A 25,922-nucleotide genomic window follows, 5' to 3' on the forward strand; every position below is an offset into this window, starting at 1 on the left:
AACTAACCTAAAACATGGGGGGACACTGGAGAATAAACAGATAGAATTACAAAGGGTACATACAACCATAAAACACCAAAAGTCACAATCTTACATCTGAGAGGATTGAGATTAGCACAAACCATATTGGGCTACTACACACTCATTACACAGATTGAAGAAACACAAAAAAAAAAAAAAAAAAAAAAGAGAATCAGAAAGGCTTCTCGTACTCTCTAGCCGGAGGTTGGTGGTCCCAAGATTGCAAGAATGCTGCACAATTGCAAAGAAATAATGAAGCCAGCTCTTTAAGAAGCTAATAGAAAAAAAGAAAGATACTAGGGTTTGATATGGCCTTACTCAATGGTATTTCTCCCAGTGACATGAAGATCGAGTCATCGTCTGTATTATTTGGTACTTGGTCATTTCCAATAGCTCCCTGTGACGTTTTCGGTAAGTTAGTAACAAAAACCAATTCTCATATGACCCAACACTTGACAAGTAGAGTTAAGTACCTCTCTGTCTTGAAGGCTAACTGCGTTGTTATTCTGTGGAACACTATTGGTCTCCTGGTTTATTGGAGGAATGTTTTCAAAGGAATCAAGAAACTCTACCATCATGAGTCCTTCATTGTAGTCTGGGACGTCATCGATGCCCATATATGGAGCAGCTTCTTGCCTGTTATATATGTCAAAAACCCATTAACCAAAATGTAAAAGGTGTGTGTATATAAGTGTAAAGCAGGACTTAGCCGTACTTTCTTCCCGGATCATTGCTGGACTTTACCACTTCAGGGGAATCATCATCCAAATCAATCACTTCTATCTCTTTACCATTGCTCATCCGAGTACTCGTACCAAACTCAAGAGACTTACTAGAACTGCTGATTGAGAGATCAAAATCAACAGCTTGACGAGATTCCTTTTTGCCATCATTCACATCCGACGCTCCCCCTAGATTTAGGTCACAGATCTTAAACGAAGCAGGAAACAGCTGATGTTCTTCAGCATACCCAGGACCTGTTTTGCCAGTGCGTGTCCTATTGTGTGTAGAGTTATTAACCAGACTTTCATGGCTGACCCTTCTTCCAGTAGCACCATCAATCAGTCTTTTGTTGAACGAGCTTGTCTTTTCTTCTTCTTCTGGATTGCGTTGCGTTTTGCTTGTCTTAAATATGTTGAAGCGTTCATTGGCTTCAGGGACTGGCAAAGGCACCCAATCTCTCTGTCTTTTTGCTTTCTCCTCCAAGTCACTGCCGCCTTCACCAACCCGTTTCTCACCTACTTTCCCCACCGAATGTGATCTGTGCAGATTAGGCAATTCTAATCCTGAATCTTTCTCACTGTTATCCCTGAGAATGCTACTAGGGAAAGAATTAGACCTATGACATTTACTGTTCTCATCATATTGAACAAGAGCCAAATCTTCAACTTGGTCATTGAAATTTTCATCACCAGTACTATCAGCCTTTCCAGATGATTGGCCTCGAGTCTCACATCGATGTTCAGTTTGATCTTCTTCTAGAAGTCCAGAATTATGAGAAATATCCTTGATAGTTTGACTCAAATAAAGCTTTGGGCCTTTTGCAGTCAGAGAAGAGCGTGTTCTCGTAGGCACCTTCTCAAATTTACACAGCGTTGCCAAATCAATACCACTCTTGGTGAATGATTCATCAGCCCCACACTGTTGATCAATAGATGCATCTTCAGAACGTTGATGGATAGATCCATCTTCGATAGCAGACTGGTTCTCATTCTCTCCACCATTACCACCAGACCTACCTTTCATCTCTCCTGATCCAGCACTCAAACTAGAAGAGCCTTCTGATACTTTTGAGATTTCACAATCGTGTACTATTTCTTTCCCGGCACTCGAGGAACCTGTCTTAGACTGTGCCTCATCTTGGAGATTGTACTTTTCCAACACAGACTCGGAATCACCAGCTCCTTCACACTTTCTCAAAAATTCACCGGAGGCTGACCGCTGAACCGAGCTAGCAATATCTTCAGCAAGCGGCTGCTCTTCTTGATGCCCAGACACAGAGTCGTCACCAGTCTCAGTCTCAAAAGCTTTAGTTCTCTCTGACCAAGATCCGCTCCTCCCGAAATCCGAGTCATAACGGTTGGATCTCCTTCCTTTCAAGCTATTCCTGGAGCCAGCTGAGCTATAGCCATCAATATACCTCCTCTTATCTGCGGCTGGAGCTGAAACATCCATTCGAGCTGCTTCTTGTGACCTGGAACTCTGAAACTCTCCAGCTTGCTTCCTAAAATTAGCATTCTGCCATTTACTGGAAAGCACAGTTGGTGGTAGAACACCCTGAGAAACCAAGTACTCTGTTGCTAGACGACCAGCCTCCATGAAAACGTCACCACCACCGCCACTGCTTCTACGCTGCACCGGTGGAGGAGGCAGAGGCGGAGGCAGCTGATTGTGGTATGATTTAGAGCGTCCCCTTCCACGTCCATATCCACGGTTAAAGCCACGGTGTTGGTGTTCATAGAACCCATGTCCTCTCATAGGACGCTCAGGGGAAATTCTAGAACCAGACATCCCCATTCCAATTGAACCAGATCTGTAACCATTCCCAACATTGCGTTGCCTAGCATGCATCTTTGTCCCTAAATATACAAAAACCCTAATAACAGCTCTGATTTCAAGGAAGTCACAATAGTAGTGAAACCATTTGTCTCAAAAGAAAGTTATTTCAGAAAAAATAACAACTTTGAGGTTTTTGCAGCAGCTCAAATAAGTTTCACCAGACAGAAACTAAGAACACAACAGCTTCAGCTTGAACTTGTTCTTTTCGGACCAACTCTTGTTCAGTCACAACGAGACATAGAGAAAATCAAACAAAACGAAGGATCTCGAGTTCCAGATTTCGGTGAAGATCTAACCTTCTCTCTTACCGAATCCGACGATCATTCGATTCCCTTGTCCGATTTCGAAGAAACATCATCTGATCTGATGGGAGATTTTAATGGTCATTTTCACTTCAGTTCTTCTTCATCAAATAAGAACCCTAGAATTCCCCCACAAACCCACAGTCAAATGTTACGTCAACAGAAATCAAATCGAGGTAAAATATTCCGATCTATGGTATCTCCGATGAAGAACACGAACAAGTGTGTATTAATCAGTCTCCAGATTTCAGCGGCGAAAATCTCGATCGCTGCTGATTGGGATTTTGGGGTTTTCGCATTTTTATTTGCGTCAAGTTTTTTCTACCATATATTTTAGCCCAAAGACTGGAAAGCATGAAAACGCCACGTCAGCTTCATTGGTAAACTAGCACTAAGTTCATTTCCACCTCACGCGTCTTCCGCCGCGCCTGAGTTACACTCTCCTTCTTGTACTTATGTCATGTCCAAATTATGTTATGGTTATGAGATTACAATTTTTTTTTTAAATGGCATGTTCGAACTGTTTTATTTGAAGATACAAAGGGCGAAAATATATATATATATATTCGAAGATACAAAGTGAGATGGTGCAACCAGAGGAGAGCTATCATCCTCGCTTACAATGCAAAACCATACGGAAGCTAAAGAAACCAAAAATCTAATGTACAACCAAATACATGTAATACCAATCAAGAAATTCTTTGTGCAACTTCTTATCCAGTAATTCAAAGTTATGATTGCTAGAACTTAGAATATAAAGAACAACACTTCTTTATTAGATTTAGAAACTCTCACAAAATTAAATCTCTTCTCTCTAAATCTCATGGAACATCCTTCCATTGACCCTTGTATTATATAGAACTTGGACATCTCCCAAGTCTATTAGGATTAGGTCAAACAGAAACTCTAACTAGATACTTTATCATTATCTAAAACATATTTGTGAATATCCTTACTTATCTCTATAAGCTTCTTCTTCTAAGAGATAACTTCTTCTTTTAAGTCTTGAATTATCCAACAGTAATATTATCATAAACAATCTAAATATTTACGACGAAAAAAATAAAATAAAAATCGCAAATCATCGTTTTGTCGTTATCATCTTTAAACGTTAGATGGAAATTTAATGGTACGAAGCCTAAAATATTTTGTTTGGTTTTCCAAAAATATTGATTTTTAAAAGTCACCTATTGTTAGTTTACTAATTCTTTACAAAATTAAATTATTTTCATATTTATCTTTATAATAGAATATAAATTTTGAAAGATATTTGGTACATTCCATTTGAACTTTCATTATTGTCCATATTTTAGCTCCACGACTTGTTGACTGAAACAAAAACTAAAAATCCACGACATGAACTGAAATGATAAAATGTGGATATTCATGTTCTACAAATTGTCGGCTTTTACAGTTTAGTCTCTCACAAAATCAGAAATATTGGAACATTATCTAAAAATTCATAAACAAGATATGTCTCACCAAAAAAAATTCATAAACAAGATATGTAGGTAACAAACTGGCTAGAGTTTCTAATTTCTATATATGAACAAGAACTGAACTAAGCTACTGCTAGTTCGTTTTTTAAACTAGCGAAACCAAGTTTACTGGCCAAAATGATAGAAATGTTATTTTTCTGTGGTTGGAATATTTTTGACAAATTTATTTCCTTTTAACTGATTATTGTAACTTAATCACTTATATACTAAATATAGTTTGCAATTTAGATTTGTTGTTCCATGTTTTTCTAACAACTAGCTCTAGCTAGTAAAGCCAACAACAACCCGAGTGGTGTTTTAATTATTCTATATCATTCCGTAGAAATAGTACTATAGACTATGCTCGTTTGATCTAATAAGTAAATGGTAGAAACATCAATTTGCCAGTTTAATATTCAGCTCTTGGTAATAGTTAAAGAAAGGCTCATGTCATGCATGGTATTACTGATGGACATGCACTGATTAGACTAAATGAAGGATATAGCTTACGATATACAAAAGAAGACTAAACACAAATAAATTGTATCTCTCTCTAAGAGACAAAAGAAGATAAAATACAAGTACTTTTTCTATATTAAAAATAATAATAAAAAAGGCTAAACAAAAATCGGTATGTGGAGAACAGTAATCGTCGTCACGATCGGAGTTAAAATTTAACTATGTGATCTAAAAGACTCCAAAAAATAGGCCATTATCCACAATCCTCTATTTTCATCTCATCTTCACTTAAAATTATATATATAAAAAACGCTGATTATTCTTTATAAAAAAAAACACTGATTATATTTAGATATTTTTTAGAAACGTACACGAATATTTTAGATTTATAGAAAAGCACGCAAACAATGTTAAGTTCAGTTTAACACTCAAAGCTTCACATTTTTTATACACAATTAACTTAACAAATGTTTATTTAATTAGATATCTTTTGTTATTGTTGTTAGTAGTTAATAATGTTTCCAATATGTTAATGCATGTTAAGCCGACGGTGTAAAACACAAGAACTATGAGTCTATGACAAGTTTGAGTACTAAAACCGAACTAAATGTTTTATAGGTGTCTGTTTAGAAAACAAAAAGAATAGTGTATATGTCTAAAAATAGTTAAACTGTTGGTGGTTTTTTTGGGAATTAATTAATTACACATTGTAGAAAAGAATTTGAACTTTTTCGTTTGTTAGATAATTAAGGAGAAAATTTATCAACCAAGCTGTGTAAATCTCTTGTAGTTTTTTTTATACATCTTCATTGTGTTTAGGGTAAAAGATAACCAAGAACGAGAGAAGAAAGCAAGAGATTTCTACTACAGAAGATTTATTGTATTCCTTTTGATCATTTTGTGTGATCAACCCATAAGAACAGAGAGCAGAGATAGGAAGAGGAACAGAGAAATGTCCCATGTTTCGATCTCTCTTACTGTCTAAACGGCGAAAAATAAAATCTGATCGGTGTCATTTACTCCATGAATATTAATTAATCAGGTAATAATCACTCTTTTATCTCCATTATTACAAGTTTTCACTCTTTTATCTCCATCGTTGTAGAGTTACGTTGTGTTTTTGGATGCGAGACGCATAATCTCACCTTTTACTTGAAACTTATTACAAAAGGCTACTGTTCTGTTTCCATTTTTAATTAATTTTAAGTGTTTTTATGGTACATAATGTCATGTATCACCTGATCTCATTTCAGGTTGAGCCCAAGTTAAAGCTGAATCTTGGGTTTGTAATGGCTGGTTTTGATAATGAAGCTGGTGTAATGGGAGAATGGTTTGACTGTAGTATTAACCACAGGAAGAGATCAAAAGCGGAACTTGGTAGAGACTTTTCTTTAGAATACATCAAGAAAGAGGATTCTTTGCATACCAGCTTTCAAGAAACACCGAGTTGTTCACGAGGAGCTCTTCGTGAAAGGATTGCTGCGAGATCTGGGTTTATTGCACCAAGGTTAAACACTGAAGATATTCTTCAGTCGACATATTTAACCATCTCTTCTCCTGGTCTTAGTCCTGCAACTCTGTTAGAGTCTCCTGTTTTCCTCTCAAACCCTTCGGTAACTTTTTCTTTTCAACATTTCATTATCGTGTCTCTCTTTCGTGGATCCGTGTCTGAAATCTCTTATCACTTGTAAGCTCAGCTATCTCCGACAACCGGGAAGCTCTCATCACTACCTTCTGATAAGGCTAAAGAAGAGTTATTTGACGGCATTACCACATCCTTAGCCTTCCAATCCATTTCAGGAAGTAGCCTTGATCCTACAAACATCGCTTTAGAAACCGATGATTCCCAAGACTATGAGGAAAGACAGCTCGGCGGTTTAGGAGACTCGATTGCTAGTGGTGCACCTGCAGATGATGGATACAACTGGAGAAAATATGGACAGAAGCTAGTTAAAGGAAGTGAGTATCCGCGGAGCTATTACAAGTGCACGCACCCGAATTGTGAGGTCAAGAAGAAGGTTGAACGGTCTCGGGAAGGTCATATTATAGAGATCATATACACAGGAGCTCATAATCACCCCAAACCTCCACCTAATCGCCGCTCAGGGATTGGATCATCCGGTACAGGCCAAGACATGCAAATAGATGGAACAGAACAAGAAGGTTATCCTGGAACCAATGAGAACATAGAATGGACATCACCTGTATCTGCAGAGCTGGAATACGGAAGCCATTCTGGATCAATGCAGGTTCAAAGCGGGACTCAGTTCGGATATGGTGATGCAGCAGCTAATACCTTATTTAGAGATGAAGATGAAGATGATCGCACGTCCCACATGAGTGTTTCCCTGACTTACGACGGAGAAGTAGATGAATCCGAATCAAAGAGAAGGTGAGAAAAGTTGCCCTAAACAACCATTAAAATACTTAGAAAGACAAGACCTTCTGACTTCTGATGCCATTCACATATCAGGAAACTCGAAGCTTATGCAACAGAAGTGAGTGGAACAACCCGAGCTAGCCGTGAGCCAAGAGTCGTGGTGCAGACCACAAGTGACATTGACATCCTCGATGATGGTTATCGCTGGCGCAAGTATGGGCAAAAAGTCGTCAAAGGAAACCCGAATCCAAGGTTCTTGTATTCAAATACTCTGTTCTGCTGCTCTTTCTTTGTTGCAGCTTTTGTCCATGAATTTCATCACAATCTGTTTTCTATGATATGTATCAGGAGTTACTACAAATGCACAGCTAATGGATGTACCGTAACAAAGCATGTAGAGAGAGCCTCTGATGACTTCAAGAGCGTACTAACGAGTTATATAGGCAAGCACACCCACGTTGTGCCAGCAGCACGCAACAGCAGCCATATCGGTTCAGGCAGTTCAGGGACTCTCCAAGGTGGTTTAGCGACTCAGACCCATAACCACAATGTGCACTATCCAGTGCCACACAGTAGATCTGAGGGACTGGCCACAGCCAACTCATCACTATTTGACTTCCAGTCACACCTGAGGCCTCCTACAGGTTTCTCCGCTTACATAGGCCAATCTGAGCTTTCTGATCTTTCAATGCCTGGTCTAACTATTGGGCAAGAGAAGCTTACCAGCCTGCAGGCGCCAGACATTGGTGATCCAGCTGGCCTAATGTTGCACTTAGCAGCAGAGCCAAAGGTTGAAGCAGTGTCTTTACAGGGACTTGATTTGTCACCGAGCTCATTGATATACAGAGAGATAATGAGTAGATTACCACAGATATGAAACAAATCTCTTTGTTCACTGATTGTTCTAATTTTTGAATAAATGGTTCTGAAATTTGAGGGAAGGTAAAAGCTGAATTGTTTTTAAAGTCTTGTCGAAAAATTTAGTTAGGCCTAAACTTAGCTTCTGAGTTCTGTCTAAACAAAGCTTAAGCAGAAGAACTTCTTTAGTTGTTTGGTTCCGAAAAGGAAATGCCTTAAAGAGTATTAAATTTTCACTTAGGGACCAGACCACAAAAAAGAAAAAAAAGGGTTTTACACTGAAACTAATCTTTACATGAACACATTCCTACCGCCGCCTCTTCGGCTGTGTTTGTCGTATGCAGTGTTGAATTTGTCAACCACCTCGTTCATGTTGCTGCAGTTTGGAAAACAAAAAGTAAGAGATCAAATATACAAAGGATTCTTTCAAGATTGGTCAAGGTATAGCACAAGATTAGTTTTTTTTTTCAAAAAAGGTTTATATTCCCTTAGTTCCTACGTCTCACTATCTTAATTATAACAAGGATGGTTGAGCAAGGTCCTAGATTTAGTTCTTAACCTAAATAACACAAACTATCTCAGTGTCTACCTAAACCAAGTACTTGTGATCTTATCTGTCTTGGTATCGTAAAACATTACATTGTATCAAGCAAAAGACAAACATTTGCATGTCTGTCCATCATTGTTCTTCACATAGTTTAATGGAATATCATGTCGAGTACATACCTGGTACAATTCGTGATCATTGCTAGGTAAGACATCAGCAATTTGTCGTTGTACTCCTGCAAAAAAAGAGAACATCATATATATAAAGATATCATTCACAACAACAAGTTACATTAAGAATTTAAGAGATTCGAATGCCACTTTTTTAACCAACATTGCTAGAAAAAGGTAAGGCACTACTTACCATCAAGAAATTTTCATGAAACTTCTCTGATTCTGCGGCAGGCAAACTTCTGAGCAGACTAGATACTTGTCGAAAAAGTGCGTTGTCGCAAGGAATATCACCTAGATGCAGAATCACATAAGTCATAAGTACCACATTACTCTTGCTCAATATCATCTTCTAACCCCCTTTTTATTCCTTCTTCCCCGTAGGAAAGAAATATTTCAGGTAAGATCAAGGGACAGGTCACAAAAACGTGATAAACAAATTGAAGAGGAGACTGGAGAGTAGGGACTTGAGCAAGAATACAATATACCTTTCTGCATAGCGACAATATACTGATAGAGCACTCTGATTCTGCTATTAAGCATCTTGATGGCACTATGTATTCCAGTAAGATGAGCAGCCACTGCACAACATCGAGGAATCAACCTAAAATTCCACGCAGATGAAAAGAAAAGAAAAGATTGTGATAAATATGGAGGGTATAGTAAGTCTTACATTGGGTCGCTGCTGAGCCTCCATCAGATGGCTTGAGATGTGCAACATGATCAACCGATATTCTTTCAGCTTCAACTGTCTGCACGCGTTTACAATCATTGCTATGTTATTAAAAGTCCACTCTCATATCACATAGATAGATTACAGATCAAGTGACATTAAAACACACACCTCAATAGTGTAGCTTGTATGAACGAAAATCGACTGAGGAACTCCATCAATGACATGGAATTCTTCAAGTTTTGAAGACAATCAAAGACAGGATTAAAAAGGTTACAATCTTTAAAAGAAAAAGATAATCAATGATGCAAATAACCAATTTACCGCTTTCGTAGATAGTCACAGGAAGATCCTTCTGTGCATGATTGATAGCAGGATTTAGAAGAACATACACAGGAGATTCGTTAATGTCCATCAGCTGTAGATGAAAACCTCACACAATCAGTACAATGAGACCCCAAATTCAACCATTCATATTAAACAAAGAAGCTACACTCACAGCTTTGTGGATATGCATATCAGATTCCGTAGCGTCGCTTCCCGTCGAATACCATCCCAATACGTAGAAGTCAGGGAACACCTTCTTGTCTAAATCCGAAAAAAACTCACAAATTAGCATAGCAACAACAGAGAACAAAAGTGAGACGATAAAGAGAGCGAGTGTCAGCAAACTTACAGAGTTCTTGCTTCTTCTCGAGGAAGGATCTGTCGAGAGTATCAGTAGTAGGATCGAACAATAGCTCGAAACTGTTGAAGATCTCAACCGTACGACCTCTCTGGAGACCGATCACGCAGCCATAAACCCTAGGGTTTTGCAGGAACGTCGCGTCGGCGTTGCTGGAGCCATTCCCGGTGGCGCAAGAAGCGGCGGGAGGACTAAGCTGAGTTTTAACCCTAGTGAAGTGATCGGATATGTTAAGCATCACCAGAGGATGTAGCTTGAACGTGAGACCGCTCGACGAAGAAGGCGCCATTGTTGTCGCTCTCGATTTTTTCCCGGCGCTTGTGATCGTCTCCTTTAGTCCCAAATTCCCAAATCGGATCTTAAAGTCGGGTATGAATCTTTATATAGTTGTTGGGCTTTCTTCCTAAGTGTAGCCCATTTAACCTTTTTTGTTAGAAAAAATAATGGCAAGGATTATAGCATGATAAGTTTGTTGTCAAAAAAAAAAAAAAAAAACTTACATATATAAAACTTTGAAAGAAATCTCTATTTTTTTAATATGAAATTTCTTGTATTTTAATTAATTTTTAAAAATAGACTGATTGGATTTTGAGTCATTACTCTTTGTTGTTGGTTTAAGTGTATAGAAATAAAATAAAGATCATCATGACTTGATTTTATTTAACATTATTGGATATGTTTGTAAGGTTTAATTTTCATATTTTATTATATGTTTAATCTGCTTTAATTATTATTTTTGTAATCTATTTTATTTTAAGTTTCATTCAATAAGAAAACTATTGATATTTTAAACTTGTTTTATTTTAGATATCGCAGATAATTATATATTATGAGTATTACCTATCAATATTTGACATAAAATAACAGTTTTACGTTCTTAATGAAAAAATTTAGAATAAATTTTCATGTATTTTCAAAAATTAGTTAAAACTTTATTATAATCTATAGTAGTTCAATTTATTTATTTAATCAAAAGGAAAATTGTATATAGTGCATGTGTGAGAAATTCCACATTAAAAATGAAAATAAACTTCAAGTAATATACAAGAGACATAAACTTACTCATAGACAATTAGTGTTAATAATATGTTATTTTAGATTTTATATCTACTATAACTCCTATGATAAATCTGTCATTACATCGTAAATTGCTTATCACTAGACACCAAACGGCCCCGTATCAGCGCACCGGCCAGCCGGAGCCTCTCCACCCTTACTCATATCAGCAACACACTTTTTTTTGTGTGGAAGTACCATTTTATAGATTAAGTACGGTTACAAGATAAGAACTAACAAAAGGTGGAACAAGAAGAACTACAACAAGCTTGATACACATCTAAGGCTGAAATAATTCAAACCAAGTAGATAAATAAAACACTGATGAAGGAAGGTTTCGTTGAGCCCTGAATTAAAAGAGGATCGAGTCGACACCGGACTGTGTTTTTGATATCATCAACACATTATTGGCTTTCAATCCTTACTTAGTTAATTGTTTGTGGTTAAATCATTCAAGCCTTCCTACAAATCATATGCTTCTTAAAAGCTTAGTTCATTTTACGGTAGATTTTTTCAACCTTATTGATCAAAGAATATCCGACAATATAATCATGCATGGGATCTCGTCAAACTCAAACGACATGCTTTTTGACTTATGGTTACTTTTTTCTTTTCTTCAGTCAACATCATCAAGTCATGGTCTCCGTTCTTTTCCACCATAGCCTTGACTTTGAAGAAGCGTGAGTGTAGTGCTATATGGAAAATTGGGAATCTTTGGGTGTATAGATATATATATATATATATATTTGGGTTGGATATGTAACATATTAGTATTACTATGATTCTTTTTTCAATTTATATAAACTAGTAAAGAGCACGATTCAGTTTTCTCACTGATTATTAGCAGATGATGGATTTGGTCGGTATTTAAATAACAGACCTATATATGTTCCGTTTTCCCGAAATCAACTGCCAAAAGTTTTCAACAAATTAACGATTAAGAAATATGAAAGTGACACATTAACACGTTAGATAATGCATTAAATATTCTTTCTTTTAATTTCTCTTTCTTCATTCTTTTTTCTTTTTACCTTCTTGTTTTTACCAAAATTTTGTTGATATTGGAAAAAAAATTGGAATAAAGAATCTACGAAGTGATACTATGGGTGTGACTGGAAGACATTAATAGAAGAAAAGAAAAAAGTAGAATTAGTTTTCTTCTACATTTACACCAGTCAAGAAGAAAATGTTTTCTTCTCAATTCTTCTGAAAAAGCCAAAAAGTAGATAAAACTTTTCCTCTACAAAACTAAAGTAGAAATAATTCTTCTAAAAATTTATTTTCTTCTCTCCTTATAATTCTTCTCAATTCTACTTAAATTTTCACCAGTCACACCCTATACTAAACTCGCTCTATGGTAGAATGTCTTTGCACCCGATAGCAAAAGTTTTCCTAGAAAACTAATTTATGCCTAAATGTATATCAAAAGAAGAAAATAATCTTTAGTGGACACTGACAGACAACGACTAGTTCTATTTCTATATGTAACCATCAATTCATCTTTCTAGATAAAACCAAAGTTAAACGCAACTGCTAATCTCTTCTTCTTTTCTTTTGTCAACCACCAACTGCTAATTTCTTTAGACTCTAGAGAAAGCGACATATCTTCATTATTTCATAATATAAATACAATTTTATTAATACTTAATTCAAATTGCTTGGGAAACATTGATGAAATTAATCTAAGCATCTACTAACAGAAAGTTTTGTAAATTTCAAAAATTTTCTCCTAACGTCCCTCTCAGAAATTTGGGTTCTCTATTCTCCTGATGCTTTCTGCTTTTGCTAAAAGTAAATGTTTCTTTTTTTTTTCACGCTATAACCCATGTTAGTAAAATCATATACCAATCAACTAATTCTTCCATGGAGACTAGCATTATTAAAACTAATGGCCACCAATTTATGGAAAATCTCAGCTCAGAAGTTTCATTCAACTAATTTAATATCCAACTTGTTCCACACTTGTGCAAGTTTCAATGGTTACCACTAACAAGTAACAACTAGTAAGACTTTTTCATTAAAATTCTCTTCTATTTTCGGTTTTAGGAAGAGTTTTCGAAAGTCTATAAATAACACAAACCAAACCACTAGTTAAGTTATATATATATGTCGAAAGTCCACCTAGAATTTTAGGATTTTGGTTGTAATTTTTTAAAAATAAGGTATAATATTTTTTTAAAAATTGTTCATAAATTAATGCAGTCCAATATTTCTAAGTTATTTGAACTTTGAAGGACATGTTATGTCTTAAATTGAAGTTAAAATAAGCCCTTTAACAAAAAAAAAATAAAAAAATTTGAGGTAATTAAAACGACGACGCAGTATACCTTGATCCTTATTGTTACCGAGTGTATATATAGAGACGTTACGTTTGATCCTTATTGAGCCATCAAGATTTAAAACCAAATAGATACTTATTTAATTTACTTAATTGTTAGTATAACGTTCACACATTTTCTTACACATCTACAACTAAATATGGAGTCGTCACAGAGCCTCGAGCACGTGCTCTCCATGCAAGGTGGCGAGGATGACGCCAGCTACGTCAAAAACTGTTACGGTCCTGCCGCAGCTTTAGCCTTGAGCAAACCAATGCTGACGTCAGCCATCAATTCCATAAAGCTCACCGAAGGTTACTCCTCTCACCTGAAAATAGCAGATTTAGGCTGCGCAATCGGAGACAACACGTTTTCCACGGTGGACACGGTGGTTGAGGTGTTACGGCAGAAGCTTGCCGTGATTGACGGTGGAACCGAGCCGGAGACGGAGTTCGAGGTCTTCTTCTCTGACTTGCCTTCCAACGACTTCAACACGTTGTTTCGGTCGTTAGATGAGAAAGTGAACGGTTCGAGCCGGAAGTACTTCGGGGCTGGCGTTCCCGGCTCTTTCTATAAACGTCTGTTTCCGAAAGGAGAGCTCCATGTCGTTGTGGCTATGACCGCTTTACAGTGGCTCTCTCAGGTATATATATATGTATCATCCACTGATTAGTTCAACATCTTTTGAATTAAGTTTACTGTATTCACTTATGTTGATTTTGATGAATATATGAAGGTGATGAATAATATTTGGGTATATAACATGATTTGAAGATTCTGTTTAAAAAATACTTTACTAGACTAATGAAACTGTATAAAACAAAATTCTAAATTATCGTTTCTTCTGATGTTAATGAACAATACCTCGAAAACAACAATTTAAAAGTCCGATTCTGATACTCGTTTACATATGACCGAACCAACTTAGTTTCTGTACCTGATTTTATTTTTGTTGTATCTATGGATAGAAAAATATTTCATCTTTAGGTAAAAAGAAAAAAAAAAGTTCATTTCCTTGTATTGGATATGATGATAGATACCCGAAAAAGTGATGGAGAAAGGATCGAAGTCATGGAACAAGGGAAGGGTGTGGATTGAAGGAGCAGAGAAAGAAGTCGTGGAGGCATACGCGGAGCAATCAGACAAGGACTTAGTCGAGTTCTTGAAATGTCGCAAAGAGGAGATTGTGGTAGGAGGAGTGTTGTTTATGTTGATGGGTGGTCGACCTTCTGGGTCAATGAGCCAAATCAGTGATCCTGATTCGAGTCTCAAACACCCTTTCACAACTTTGATGGATCAAGCTTGGCAAGATCTAGTAGATGAGGTAATCTCATGATGACGCATGATGTTACTACTTTTTTTTTTACGGAATTGACAAAATTAAACGTCCCCTTCTTTTTTAATTGGTGAGCTTGTAAAAGGTTTTGATAGAAGAGGAGAAAAGAGATAGTTTCAACATTCCGGTGTACTTTCGAACCACGGAGGAGATAGCTGCGGCGATTGATCGTTGTGGTGGCTTCAAGGTAGAGAAAATGGAGAATCTGAAAGTAGCTGACCACATGAATGGTAAGCAGGAAGAGTTGATGAAAGATCCGGATTTGTACGGTCGAGATAGGGCTAACTATGCTCAAACCGGTTTAAAGCCGACGGTTCAGGCCTATCTCGGTCCTGACCTGACCCGTAAGCTCTTCAAACAGTACGCAATTCGAGCTGCTGCCGACAAAGAAATTCTCAACAAGAATTGTTTCTATCATATGATCGCTGTTTCAGCGGTTAGGGTTTGATGTTATCTAGGTTACCACTTACCAGGTACATGCGTAGTGGTTTGGCATGGTGAAATAAGTAATTATCTAATTATCACACTAGGACCCTTGTATTTCAAATAATATTATAGTGTTTCCCATAACTTTTGAAATCTTACAATCTTTCCCCTATTGTGTAGTTTTAGTGGACTGGAGAAATATGTGGATAAATCAAATAATATTTGAGGAAACAAAAATTATACAAAGAATTGATCGGAAAAGTGAAACAAACCATTTATATATCACACAGTACGTGAAAGATGAGAAAAAGAGAACCTCGTGACCACCAATGACACTTTCCCACGTGACACTCATTAAAACGTCAAAATAAACTTAAAACTTTTTTTAACCCAAAACTTGAAGAAACTAACTCCCACCACCCCCGTATTCATTCCTCTCACACCACACACCACACACCACGATGGCTTCTTCTCCTTCACCATCAGTTTCAAATCTTTAAGACAGTAATATCTCAAATAAAACAAATGAAAGATCTTTCTTTCTTCCTCAAAAAATACTCTCTAGCCTCGAGAATGCGAGGACGAGGTCCACGAAGCGGCTTCGCAAGCTCTTGTGGCGGCGATGGTTCAACTTTGACACTAAACCAACATCAAAAGAACGATGTGGGGCCTTCTGTTACACCTGAAAACACTCCTTTCGGTGGAGGATCGCCGAGAACTCTAGAGGAGATGATACTTCAGCTAGAGGTTGAAGAAGATATTGTTCGTAGAGCTAGACTCCGTGAATCTTACTACGGTACTTATGATAATTGTGATGACCATGATGATGTTAATGATGATCAGTTGTATCATCAGCCCGTTCGGATGTCATGCGTTAACAGTTCCGATATTTTAAGGTGCACATGCTTATTTATATTTATACTTAGTAAATACTCTCATTAGTACTCATGAGCTCTTCCGTATAATTAACTTTTTTTTAGGTGGTAGTAATAAAGATGAATATAATAACGTTTTCAAGAGAAGAAAAAACTTTGGTTTCATGATCGATTATGTGAGATATTCACCGGTTTAGATTTAAATGTACGAAACAAGTTATATGACTACATTTTAAAGTGTGTTTTTTTTTTGAATTTTCTAGATTTCGTATCTGCTGAAATTTGTAGTGATGATAAACGAACTACGGGAAGAAATAGAAGGAATTTTATTGTGTATGATCAGTACTGATATCAACTTATGTTCGTCTGCTGTTAAGGTCGGCGAGGAACGCGTTGAATCAGTATCCACGTTTCTCACTGGACGGTAAGGACGCAATGTACCGGTCGTCCTTCAGGCGCCAGCTTGGTACCAGTGCTGACATGACGATACAGGGTGGACGGAGATCCCACTGCGGGGACCAACGGACCTCAAAGAGATCGAGCCAGATGAGCTTGGAGACAAAGCGCCTGCCACGGACAGTGGCCGGAGAAAGTGTGGTTTGGTGCAAGACTGGGGTTGTTGCAAAGCTGATGGGCCTGGAGATGATACCTGTTCCGGTTAAGGGGAAAACGGGAAAAGATAAGTTAGGGACTCTGCTCAAGAGGGAGCGTCTAAGGAGGAGAGAACGGACGCTGGACATTAATGGTCGGACCGGTCCGACAACAGAAGCTTCTTGCTCGTCTGGAGGGTTTAACATTACGAGACCAATCGGAGCAGTTGGGTCGCCTAGTCGCGTGGGTGGATGGCCCACAGTCCGTCTCCCATAGAAATACGTTTCAAAACTAGCCCATTTAAAAGACTTCATGTTATCTATAACTTTTCATTATGATTGATCAGTAACATTTTATGTTTCTAATAAATCTTCTAGACTAATAATAATTAAGGATTCTCCAAACCAAGCACACATATTTTTCTGACTCAATTAATTCTCTCTGAGCTAGAAATCTTAGGAATCAGGCAGAAAACACAGTATACAAGTTCTGTCTCAAGCTCAGGTTTTGGTTTCAGACAGAGTAAGATGTTTTATGGACGAGAGTACACTGCGATTCAATTGGAAAATACCTAATAAACTTTGTTTGAGAAAACCCAAGAAATTGTGGGTTTGTGTTGGATATATCAGACGGGAACTCCTAGCTCAGACATACTCATGATCCTTTTGTTCAATGCAATCCTCTTTTGTCTCAAGAGCGAAGTCATGGAAGCCACCTAATGATTTAAGACAAGAGAATTTGATGAGACGTTCATTGCAATGAAGCTAAAACAATGAGAGAGAAGAAAAAAGTCAAGACTCACTTCAGCTCTAAGCTTGATAGCTTCCCTTCCAGGAATTTGCCGAAGTCCGTCCATCAAATCTGCAGAGAATAGAGATCTCTGTGTGAATTGAAATCTGACGTAGTGGCATTATCAAAGATACCATTGGAAGGGAGAAGGGAGTAAAAATAAATCTTGTTCAAGATTACCTGCAGCTTCACATTCAACCTTGTGGACGGACTTAGCAAGACGATGTATATCGTTTCCAGAGTTCCTATTGATATAACAGTAGTAGCCATATTAACACAAATGATATCAATAACTTTTAATAAAATAAGTGGGAGCGTCGATGTAGGGGCATACATGAGTTCAGAGAGACCGCGTTTCATATCCTTCTCTGCTAAAGCCGTCCTCTCAAGCAATTTCCTGCTCTCCTTTTTCATCAAGTCTACAGACATGTTTAACTCCTGAACATGCTTCTCAGCTTTCAAGAACTGTGCCTGAAGAGATAATTTTGAAGTGGATGTAAAAACAAGAGAAGGGACACAGACCAGGGCAACTAAGTATAACAACGCTAAGAAATAAATTTGAAGCTAATGGCATGGTAGATACCTCTTCGCTCTGAAATCGGCCTAGTGTATGACGAAACAAGAATCTTCTTGGGCCTGTAAGTAGAACAATGGAAAACCAGATTCAGACAAGACACATCTAAGTAAAAGAAATGTAGTACTATTTGGATGCTCCTAAGTAAAGGTATCTAAGTTGTAAAAGTGATAAGAGAGTAGAGGTTATACCTCGCATCAGAACGAGACCAGCAGCGACACCAATCCCAACAGTAGCAGCCGGATGTTCTTTTGCGTATATCAATTCTTCTGCAAAGAAAACAAAAACAACAGAGGAGGATTGATCATTCGAAATGACAAGAAGATTCTAGTATCAGAACATTGTAAGCTGCACTACAAACGCATATAAAAGTTATGGGCAACTATCTGTTATATCTCAATGGTTTGATCTAAATACTCGTTCCTATGCATTACTGTAGTCTACAAGTACAACTTTTTCACGAAACTTGGCTGCAAGTTACCTGTTACTTTACTGAAGAAAGCATTCTCATAGGTCTTATATTGAGTCAAAGCATGTGGAATGAAATCCTGCAATTTCAGAAACAAAAGTAAGATTGTAGAAGAGAAGACGGAGACATATGCATACAGGCACAGCTAATGGAACTGTGATCTTAGACAGAAAAGGTCTACTACATAGCATATCTATAAGCTACATTAATAGACTATAGAAATAGTTTCTTTGAAGAGATAATCAAGAATGCCTCATCGATACATTGCAGACTTCTAAAAACCATTTGAAAAAACAGAATCAGAATCCAGGAGAGACTCAGATCACTGCTAATTACTTCTAATCCTATGATTCAACAAGATTTCACCCAAATGAACAAAACCTAGCACCATTCAATAGATAAAACAGATAATTGGAGCAAAATCTGTTTTGAATCGAACTCATGTGTAGAAATTATAGCTTATGAGATATTGAATACCAAATCCATGGTTTGAAATCATGAAAATTGTTGCTAAAGAATCTCGACTCGCAAAAGAGAGATTATAACCTGTATAGAGCGGAACTGAGAGGTAGAGTTTTCACGGAGGGAACGAGCAGAGCGCATGGCGGAATCCGTCGATTCCTTCACCGTCCGTTGGAAATCATCCACCCATTTCTCTGCTCCTTCTATGGCTCCTTCCACCGATTCAACCACTCCGATCGCTGTATTCACCGTCGCATCAGCAGCAGTTTCACTCGCAACCGCTGGAGCCGAATCATCGGTAGCGCCGGTTGCTTCGGTTTCGCTCATCGTCTCCGATTTGCCTTTCTCGCAACGAACAAACGCTTTCTCCTCTTCTTTCAACTTCACCCTTCACCGGTTCGGTTCGGTTCGGTTTGGTTCCAAATTAGAAGTTGGTTTAAAACGGTTAAGTTAGACCCAGCCCCTTTATATATTGTTTGCGGTTAATGGGCTTTAAGATTGGGTCTGCGTCTCTGCGATACATTACATTCTCTTTTCTCTTCGTCTTCGTCTTCGTCTTCCTTTCCTCCTCCATTCCTCTTTTCTTCTTCTCCCACCATTTCTGCAGAAGAAGACAAATAAAGAGCTCTCATTTATCTTGGTGGAGATCTAAAAAAAGGGAGAAGACATTTTTTTCCTCTGGATCTCCTAAAAGTAAGAACATTTACAAGGTTTGTTTTTATATTTGTTTTGTTTTGATTACTCCGTGAGAATTGAGAGTTTTCTTTTCATGGATTAGCTCTGGTTTCTATTGTTCTCTCTTTATAGAGACAATTTTGGTTGATCAAGTCTTTTTTTGTGGGTCAATTATTGCATAGAAAGCTTACGTTTTCCTGTCTGAATCTTGAGCTAATGATCTTGATGAAGATGATAATATCCTCTTTTTATTGAAACTTTTGGGAATGCCATTCTCTCTATTGAGATCTGCTGAAACTGAATTCAAACGGATGAAACAAAGGTGGAAACTTTATAGGTTTTTCTTCATCATGCATTTTTGTGTTTCTTCTGGTTGTTTCAGAAACGAGATATTTAGGTGGGGAAGGGAAGGAGGGAGAGGCAATGGCAGCTAGGTATTGGTGTCATATGTGTTCACAAATGGTGAATCCAATCATTGATGCCGAGATCAAATGCCCCTTTTGCCAAAGCGGGTTTGTCGAGGAAATGAGCCGTGAGATTAATGGCGGCAGCAGCAGTAGTCTAAGGGAGGTTCAAGACCCAGAGATTGATTTTGGTACAGACCGAGCATTGTCTCTATGGGGTCCAATCTTGCTTGGAATGATGAGTAATCCTCGGAGACGTAGAAGGTTTAGGAGGACAGAGTTTGGTGTGGATAATGATGAGGTCAATGGTGTTGCTGATGTTGATGGAAATGACAGCAATGTCGATAATGATCGACATCATCATCGTCGTCAGCGCCACAGGCAACAAGGTAGAGAGATTGATTTAGACAGAGAGTTTGAGTCTATCCTTAGGAGGAGACGGAGAAGCTCAGCTTCCATATTGCAGTTGCTTCAGGGGATTCGTGCAGGGATTGCTTCCGAGTATGAGAGCTCGGACCGAGACCAGTTTAATCAATCAGCTGTTGTTCAGGGATCGACTAGTTTGAATCAAAACCGGAACAATACTTCTCTTTCTGCAATTGGAGATTACTTTGTTGGACCCAGTTTAGACCACTTGCTTGAACATCTAGCTGATAACGATTCAACCAGGCACGGGAGTCTTCCAGCACGGAAAGAAGCCGTGGAAAATCTCCCAACGGTTAAGATAAGTGAATCATTGCAGTGCTCGATTTGTTTGGATGATTTTGACAAAGGAAGTGAAGCTAAAGAGATGCCGTGTAAGCACAAGTTTCACATCCGGTGTATAGTACCATGGCTTGAGCTTCACAGTTCGTGTCCCGTGTGCCGATATGAACTTCCTCCTGATGATGAGACCAAAGTTGATCCGGTAAGACCGAGAACAAGAACTCTAGAGATCAACATAAGTAATGAGAATGTGGAAGATAATGCAAGGGACAGTAATGTGAGTGAGAGAAGGTTCTCTTTTCCATGGCCGTTCAGCGGGTTATTCTCTTCATCCTCTTCGTCATCCGCATCGGCCTCGGGGTCATCTCATCTCGGTGAGAACTCATAATCAGGATAAAAGAAAAGATCAGTAACAAAACACAATCTCTGCGTTTCTCGTAAACCACTATTCCTCAGCTTATATAGTACATAAAATCTTGTTCACTCAGATTGTTGAATATACAAATAAACACTTTGGAGGAATGGAATCTTTCCTTTGATTGCTTTATAAGTTTATATCATCTTGCTTGATTTCATGTGTTGCGGGAAAAAAAATTATAACTCTCAAGATATTTGCATTTTGCACAGATGAAGCTGATGATCATTTGGGTTTGTTTGTGTTTACATTAGTTTGATAGTTTCCGTTAAAAGTATCCTTTATTTATTCTGTAAAATTTTAAAAGATGGACACAGGTATTTATGTTGAGAGGGAGAGGCATGTGACTGTGAGTATGGTTGTTGACTGCATGCATCGCATTATCTTCAAATACGAATCCCAAAGTTGTATGATCACGAGCCAAATGACTCACGTCACACATTTTTGAAAAATCTATTTAAAAATGGGCTTTTTAGTAAAGTAGACACTTTTATAAAAGTAATTTGAAAAATAGGTAGTTTTTTTAAAAATTTGTGAGATAGACACTTTTTCTTTCTTTTGTGAGATAGAGGTTGTGTGTAATAGAGTAAAAGACAAGAAATAAGTCAAATACTATTTTACCCCTTGTCTTTTGTGAGTTAACTTTTTGTGTGGGTCCAAATCTTTTATGTTATTGGATTAAATTATATTACATCATTACTTTTTTTTCTTAATTTTTTTGGTTTTTTTTTTTAAAAAAAAATCTTAAAAAAAAAATGATTTGTATATATTCTTCTACCAATCTCGTACACCAGCATTTTAAACATAGTTTTGTACACTAACTTGTACACCAAGTCATTAAGTACATCTTTTTGTTTCATATTTGTAAGTTGAAATAATTATTGTTCATAATATTAATACAAACACAATGGTAATATAAATCATATGTTATACTAAATATAATGGTGTACACCATCATGTACACCAATGAATATGATGGTGTATACCATTAAATTGAAATAATGTTTGTATATTTCTACTTAGTGTACACTAACGTTTGTACACTCCTCTGTACACTAATCTCGTACACTATTGTGTAAATATTGTTTTGTCCATTATCCCTTGACAAAAATGGTTCTTTCTTTGTATGTGGTGTACAAGTACAAAATAGGTGGGTGTACGATATTGTAGATTACACACGAGGTGGTATATGGTGCGACATACTATCTCATCGTTTTATGTACACCATATTTTACATCATCTCTGTACACCATCGTATTATGTAGGTGTACACCACTATCAATTGTCGTTTGTACACCACTATCAATTGTCGTTTGTACACCACCTTGTATACTGTTTACAAATTATATACCATTTTTTATTAATAATATACATTAATTTTTATATTATCGCCGTACACTACAATTTGTACACCACTTTTTACATTATTGTGTACACCGACGGATTGAAATTAAATTTAAAAAATATAAAATATAGCAAAATTGAACTTTTTAGATTCACTTAAAAATTTTAAAGATTAATATGTTTATGTAGTAATTTTTTATGAAGAATTTTTAACAAAACAAAACAAAGTAAAAGTATTTAAGTTTAAATTAAAAGAAGAAAGAGAAAAAATAATAGTATTGAAATTAGTTTTGTCTTTATCTTTGAAATAATACTACAATTTGTACACCACTTTTTACATTATTGTGTACACCGACGGATTGAAATTAAATTTAAAAAATATAAAATATAGCAAAATTGAACTTTTTAGATTCACTTAAAAATTTTAAAGATTAATATGTTTATGTAGTAATTTTTTATGAAGAATTTTTAACAAAACAAAACAAAGTAAAAGTATTTAAGTTTAAATTAAAAGAAGAAAGAGAAAAAATAATAGTATTGAAATTAGTTTTGTCTTTATCTTGCTACATACAAAACAACAAAGGATATATAAGTCATTTACTAAAATCTCTATTAGAGAGAAAGTTGTATTAGAGAGGAAAGAGAAAAGTACTTATTCTTCTAATTTCTAAAAAAATTACCTACTTTGCAAATTATTTGTAAAAAAGTGTCTACTTTACATAATTTCTCTTTAAAAATAGCCTTTGATTATGCAATTGCACTCGTACCAAACTAATGTACTTTGTAAGCAGAGTATGATCCAAGAACATTATGTAGTGTGTGTGTGATCCACACAAAAAAGGAAACAAAAGAGACTTTGAGTTTTCATCTCAAGACTAGTCACCGTGATGAATAATATCCAAAACGCTAAGAAACACCGGAAAACGCAAATGGGATCACTTGACTGTCAAGATCTTGATAACAATGGCGTTACCTGTTCGGAAGAGAGCCACAACAGAGTCTCCGGTCTTGCACAGTTGCTTCTTTTTCCCGTACTCTGTCGCGAACTCGATCGTTTCTTCAGTTGACTCGTCTATCGAGGCTCTAGCCGAACCAGCGTACAGAACTGGGACTAAACCCCGGAAGATGAGACTGTGTCTTGCTGGTGCCTCGTTACTACACGACCAATCAAAAGAGTCGGACGTGATTTCAGGAACCACCACCGACAGAATGGGTATCCCTGGTCTATACTTAGCCACCAGTCTCGCCGTGCTGCCTCCTCTGGTCAAGACCATCATGAGAGTGGCTCTTGAGGAAGTAGCGGTTCTGACCGCAGAGGAAGCAAGTGACTCGATCGGGCTCATAGGGACCGCAGCGTGAAGCATTATCCTCTTGAAGATGTCTCCATAGTCCAATGTGCTCTCTGCTTCCACACAAATCTTGGCCATTGTACGGACAGCAAGCTCTGGATATGCTCCTGCTGCGGTTTCACCACTGAGCATGACACAGTCCGTGCCATCGAGTACAGCGTTTGCAACATCAGTGGCTTCTGCTCTTGTTGGTCGTGGGGATTTGATCATAGACTCGAGCATCTGAGTCGCTGTGACCACTGGCTTCCCCATGAAATTGCACTTGTAAATCATCACCTTCTGAGCTAAGAATATCTTCTCAATTGGGATCTCCATTCCAAGGTCACCTCTCGCGATCATAAACGCATCCGAGTTTATCAAAATATCATCAAAATTCGCTACACCTTCTTGGTTCTCAACCTGACAATATCAAAAGTAACATATCATAAAGATTTGAGTATGAAAATGTGATACTAGTTTGAGTGGTATATGTATATATACCTTTGACATGAGAAGAATGGTTTTTGCATGTTTTCCGAGTAGCTGCCTAACTTGTACCAAGTCTGAACCTTTTCTGACAAAAGACAGAGCAATCATATCGATTTGATTTGGAACTCCCCATTCAAGAATGTCTTGCTTGTCTTTTTCAGTTAGAGTTGGGAGATCAACCACTACACCAGGGAGATTGACGTTTTTTCTCTCACCGAGCATTGAAGTGTTTTCACAACGACAACGAACGGTACCCTTTTCTTTGTCACAAGAGAGGACCTTTAACGAGATGGTACCATCGGCACAGAGTATGACCATGCCTGGATTCACATCTTGCGCTAACTTCTTGTAGCTCATGCAAATCGTTTTCTCATCACCCTTCATGTCATAGTCAGTTGAAATGGTGATTTCTTGGCCTTGTTTGAGCTGGATAGGTTTCCCATCCTTCAAGAACCCAGTTCGAATCTCTGGTCCCTGCCAGGCAAATACAAAATCCTTATAGCATTAGTCAGAAACCAAAAGGGTCCCCCAAAACATATATATAATTTTCAAGGCCTCTATAAGAAAGAGTGTCTCAGCTAACATTAAGCTACATATTCACTTCACACTTTTATTAACTTTCCTTGCCATAAAGCCAGGTAACAGACGAGAGAGTGAGAATGTGAAGCATATACTCTATTGACAGAATCTTCATCTTCAAGACGACAAAGGTATCCAGGATGCATCAAAATTGTATTAAAGTTCTGGTCTAACAACCAAACATCAGTTCTCCATTTGGTTTCTATAACCAGAAAAACATTATCCACATATTCTGTCTAAATCATGCTCGGACTAGAAACAACGTACCATACCACAACTGACAGAGACAAAACGAGTATCCTCAGATCAACAATGAAATAAACCAATCATAACTCAAATAAACCAAGAAATATGAAAACGCTAAAATCAGGTAAGACATAAAAATGATGGAGAAACGATCAGAATCATGCGTGAACAGAGACCAAATCAAAAGAAAACGCCTCAATGGCATTGTTATACAGACATACATGATACATGCACATATGAAAAGTTTTTATAAGATTGACCTTGGTATCGAGCATGACAGCACATAGCATGCCAGTGTTAAGCATGGCTTGACGAAGATTGTCGAGAGTCTCCTGATGATATTCGTAAGATCCATGAGAAAAGTTGAAGCGAGCCACGCTCATCCCCGCCATAAGAAGCTTCTCGACCATTGAGACAGATCTGGAAGCTGGCCCGAGTGTGCACACGATCTTCGTCTTTGGCCTCTGTTCCATAGCCATCGAAGTAGACTAACAGATCTCGATACACAAAAATGATAACAAAAGACGATCACGGAGTGTGATACTGCGTCCGAGAGATCTGGTTTAGAGGACAAGGCAGTGACAGATCTCTTCGTAACGTTTGATGTGGAAATGCAAGGCCGTTGGTTGGTGGTGGAGGTGCACAGGCAAAACCTAAACGCAGGTTGCTGCTAAAAACTACTTGGGGGCTAAAATGAAGTAATTTTTTT

The 25,922-nt window shown here is 37.5% G+C and overlaps 8 protein-coding genes across 10 annotated transcripts; 4 read left to right on the forward strand and 4 right to left on the reverse strand.

Annotated features, from left to right (window-relative positions):
• Nucleotides 1-23: 23 nt before the first annotated feature.
• On the reverse strand, nucleotides 24-3,264 carry LOC9305681 (uncharacterized protein At4g26450). The gene is made up of 4 exons (XM_021017665.1): nucleotides 737-3,264; nucleotides 495-657; nucleotides 340-418; nucleotides 24-252 (listed from the first exon to the last, which is right to left on the reverse strand). Exons 1-4 carry the CDS (start codon nucleotides 2,590-2,592, stop codon nucleotides 194-196), a joined length of 2,157 nt encoding a protein of 718 aa, XP_020873324.1. The 5' UTR covers nucleotides 2,593-3,264; the 3' UTR covers nucleotides 24-193.
• Nucleotides 3,265-5,382: 2,118 nt separating this feature from the next.
• Nucleotides 5,383-8,094, forward strand: LOC9305682 (probable WRKY transcription factor 34). 2 transcript variants are annotated; one of them, XM_002867518.2, is made up of 5 exons: nucleotides 5,384-5,861; nucleotides 6,073-6,432; nucleotides 6,517-7,211; nucleotides 7,293-7,451; nucleotides 7,548-8,094. In XM_002867518.2, the coding sequence occupies exons 2-5, from the start codon at nucleotides 6,109-6,111 to the stop codon at nucleotides 8,074-8,076; spliced, it is 1,707 nt and encodes a 568-aa protein (XP_002867564.1). In that variant the 5' UTR covers nucleotides 5,384-5,861; nucleotides 6,073-6,108; the 3' UTR covers nucleotides 8,077-8,094. The 2 variants fall into 2 exon arrangements, with proteins under 2 accessions (XP_020873390.1, XP_002867564.1); XM_021017731.1 differs by having other exon boundaries at nucleotides 5,383-5,861; nucleotides 7,293-8,094.
• A 43-nt stretch (nucleotides 8,095-8,137) lies between these two features.
• LOC9303637 (COP9 signalosome complex subunit 6b) lies at nucleotides 8,138-10,590 on the reverse strand. Its single transcript, XM_021017964.1, has 9 exons — nucleotides 10,124-10,590; nucleotides 9,947-10,035; nucleotides 9,772-9,865; nucleotides 9,619-9,680; nucleotides 9,448-9,526; nucleotides 9,263-9,355; nucleotides 8,968-9,068; nucleotides 8,784-8,839; nucleotides 8,138-8,433 (listed from the first exon to the last, which is right to left on the reverse strand). The coding sequence occupies exons 1-9, from the start codon at nucleotides 10,419-10,421 to the stop codon at nucleotides 8,349-8,351; spliced, it is 957 nt and encodes a 318-aa protein (XP_020873623.1). The 5' UTR covers nucleotides 10,422-10,590; the 3' UTR covers nucleotides 8,138-8,348.
• A 3,000-nt stretch (nucleotides 10,591-13,590) lies between these two features.
• On the forward strand, nucleotides 13,591-15,426 carry LOC9305683 (gibberellic acid methyltransferase 1). The gene is made up of 3 exons (XM_021017904.1): nucleotides 13,591-14,149; nucleotides 14,543-14,830; nucleotides 14,928-15,426. The coding sequence occupies exons 1-3, from the start codon at nucleotides 13,667-13,669 to the stop codon at nucleotides 15,288-15,290; spliced, it is 1,134 nt and encodes a 377-aa protein (XP_020873563.1). The 5' UTR covers nucleotides 13,591-13,666; the 3' UTR covers nucleotides 15,291-15,426.
• Nucleotides 15,427-15,503: 77 nt separating this feature from the next.
• LOC110226383 lies at nucleotides 15,504-17,142 on the forward strand. The gene is made up of 2 exons (XM_021018001.1): nucleotides 15,504-16,164; nucleotides 16,521-17,142. Exons 1-2 carry the CDS (start codon nucleotides 15,794-15,796, stop codon nucleotides 17,008-17,010), a joined length of 861 nt encoding a protein of 286 aa, XP_020873660.1. The 5' UTR covers nucleotides 15,504-15,793; the 3' UTR covers nucleotides 17,011-17,142.
• Nucleotides 17,121-19,461, reverse strand: LOC9303638. Its single transcript, XM_002869566.2, has 8 exons — nucleotides 19,113-19,461; nucleotides 18,579-18,645; nucleotides 18,289-18,366; nucleotides 18,107-18,159; nucleotides 17,858-17,994; nucleotides 17,704-17,768; nucleotides 17,537-17,595; nucleotides 17,121-17,449 (listed from the first exon to the last, which is right to left on the reverse strand). The coding sequence occupies exons 1-8, from the start codon at nucleotides 19,353-19,355 to the stop codon at nucleotides 17,360-17,362; spliced, it is 792 nt and encodes a 263-aa protein (XP_002869612.1). The 5' UTR covers nucleotides 19,356-19,461; the 3' UTR covers nucleotides 17,121-17,359.
• Nucleotides 19,462-19,522: 61 nt separating this feature from the next.
• On the forward strand, nucleotides 19,523-21,382 carry LOC9305684 (E3 ubiquitin-protein ligase RNF115). Of its 2 annotated transcripts, none has more exons than XM_021017827.1 (2): nucleotides 19,523-19,738; nucleotides 20,086-21,382. In XM_021017827.1, exon 2 carries the CDS (start codon nucleotides 20,127-20,129, stop codon nucleotides 21,198-21,200), a length of 1,074 nt encoding a protein of 357 aa, XP_020873486.1. In that variant the 5' UTR covers nucleotides 19,523-19,738; nucleotides 20,086-20,126; the 3' UTR covers nucleotides 21,201-21,382. The 2 variants fall into 2 exon arrangements, with proteins under 2 accessions (XP_020873486.1, XP_020873485.1); XM_021017826.1 differs by having other exon boundaries at nucleotides 19,548-19,721.
• Nucleotides 21,383-23,330: 1,948 nt separating this feature from the next.
• Nucleotides 23,331-25,894, reverse strand: LOC9303639 (probable pyruvate kinase, cytosolic isozyme). The gene is made up of 3 exons (XM_002869567.2): nucleotides 25,474-25,894; nucleotides 24,401-24,862; nucleotides 23,331-24,319 (listed from the first exon to the last, which is right to left on the reverse strand). The coding sequence occupies exons 1-3, from the start codon at nucleotides 25,690-25,692 to the stop codon at nucleotides 23,507-23,509; spliced, it is 1,494 nt and encodes a 497-aa protein (XP_002869613.1). The 5' UTR covers nucleotides 25,693-25,894; the 3' UTR covers nucleotides 23,331-23,506.
• Between the last annotated feature and the right edge of the window lie 28 nt (nucleotides 25,895-25,922).

This window comes from Arabidopsis lyrata (genome assembly GCF_000004255.2).
Source record: "Arabidopsis lyrata subsp. lyrata unplaced genomic scaffold ARALYscaffold_7, whole genome shotgun sequence".
In the NCBI taxonomy this organism is placed as follows: domain Eukaryota; kingdom Viridiplantae; phylum Streptophyta; class Magnoliopsida; order Brassicales; family Brassicaceae; genus Arabidopsis; species Arabidopsis lyrata.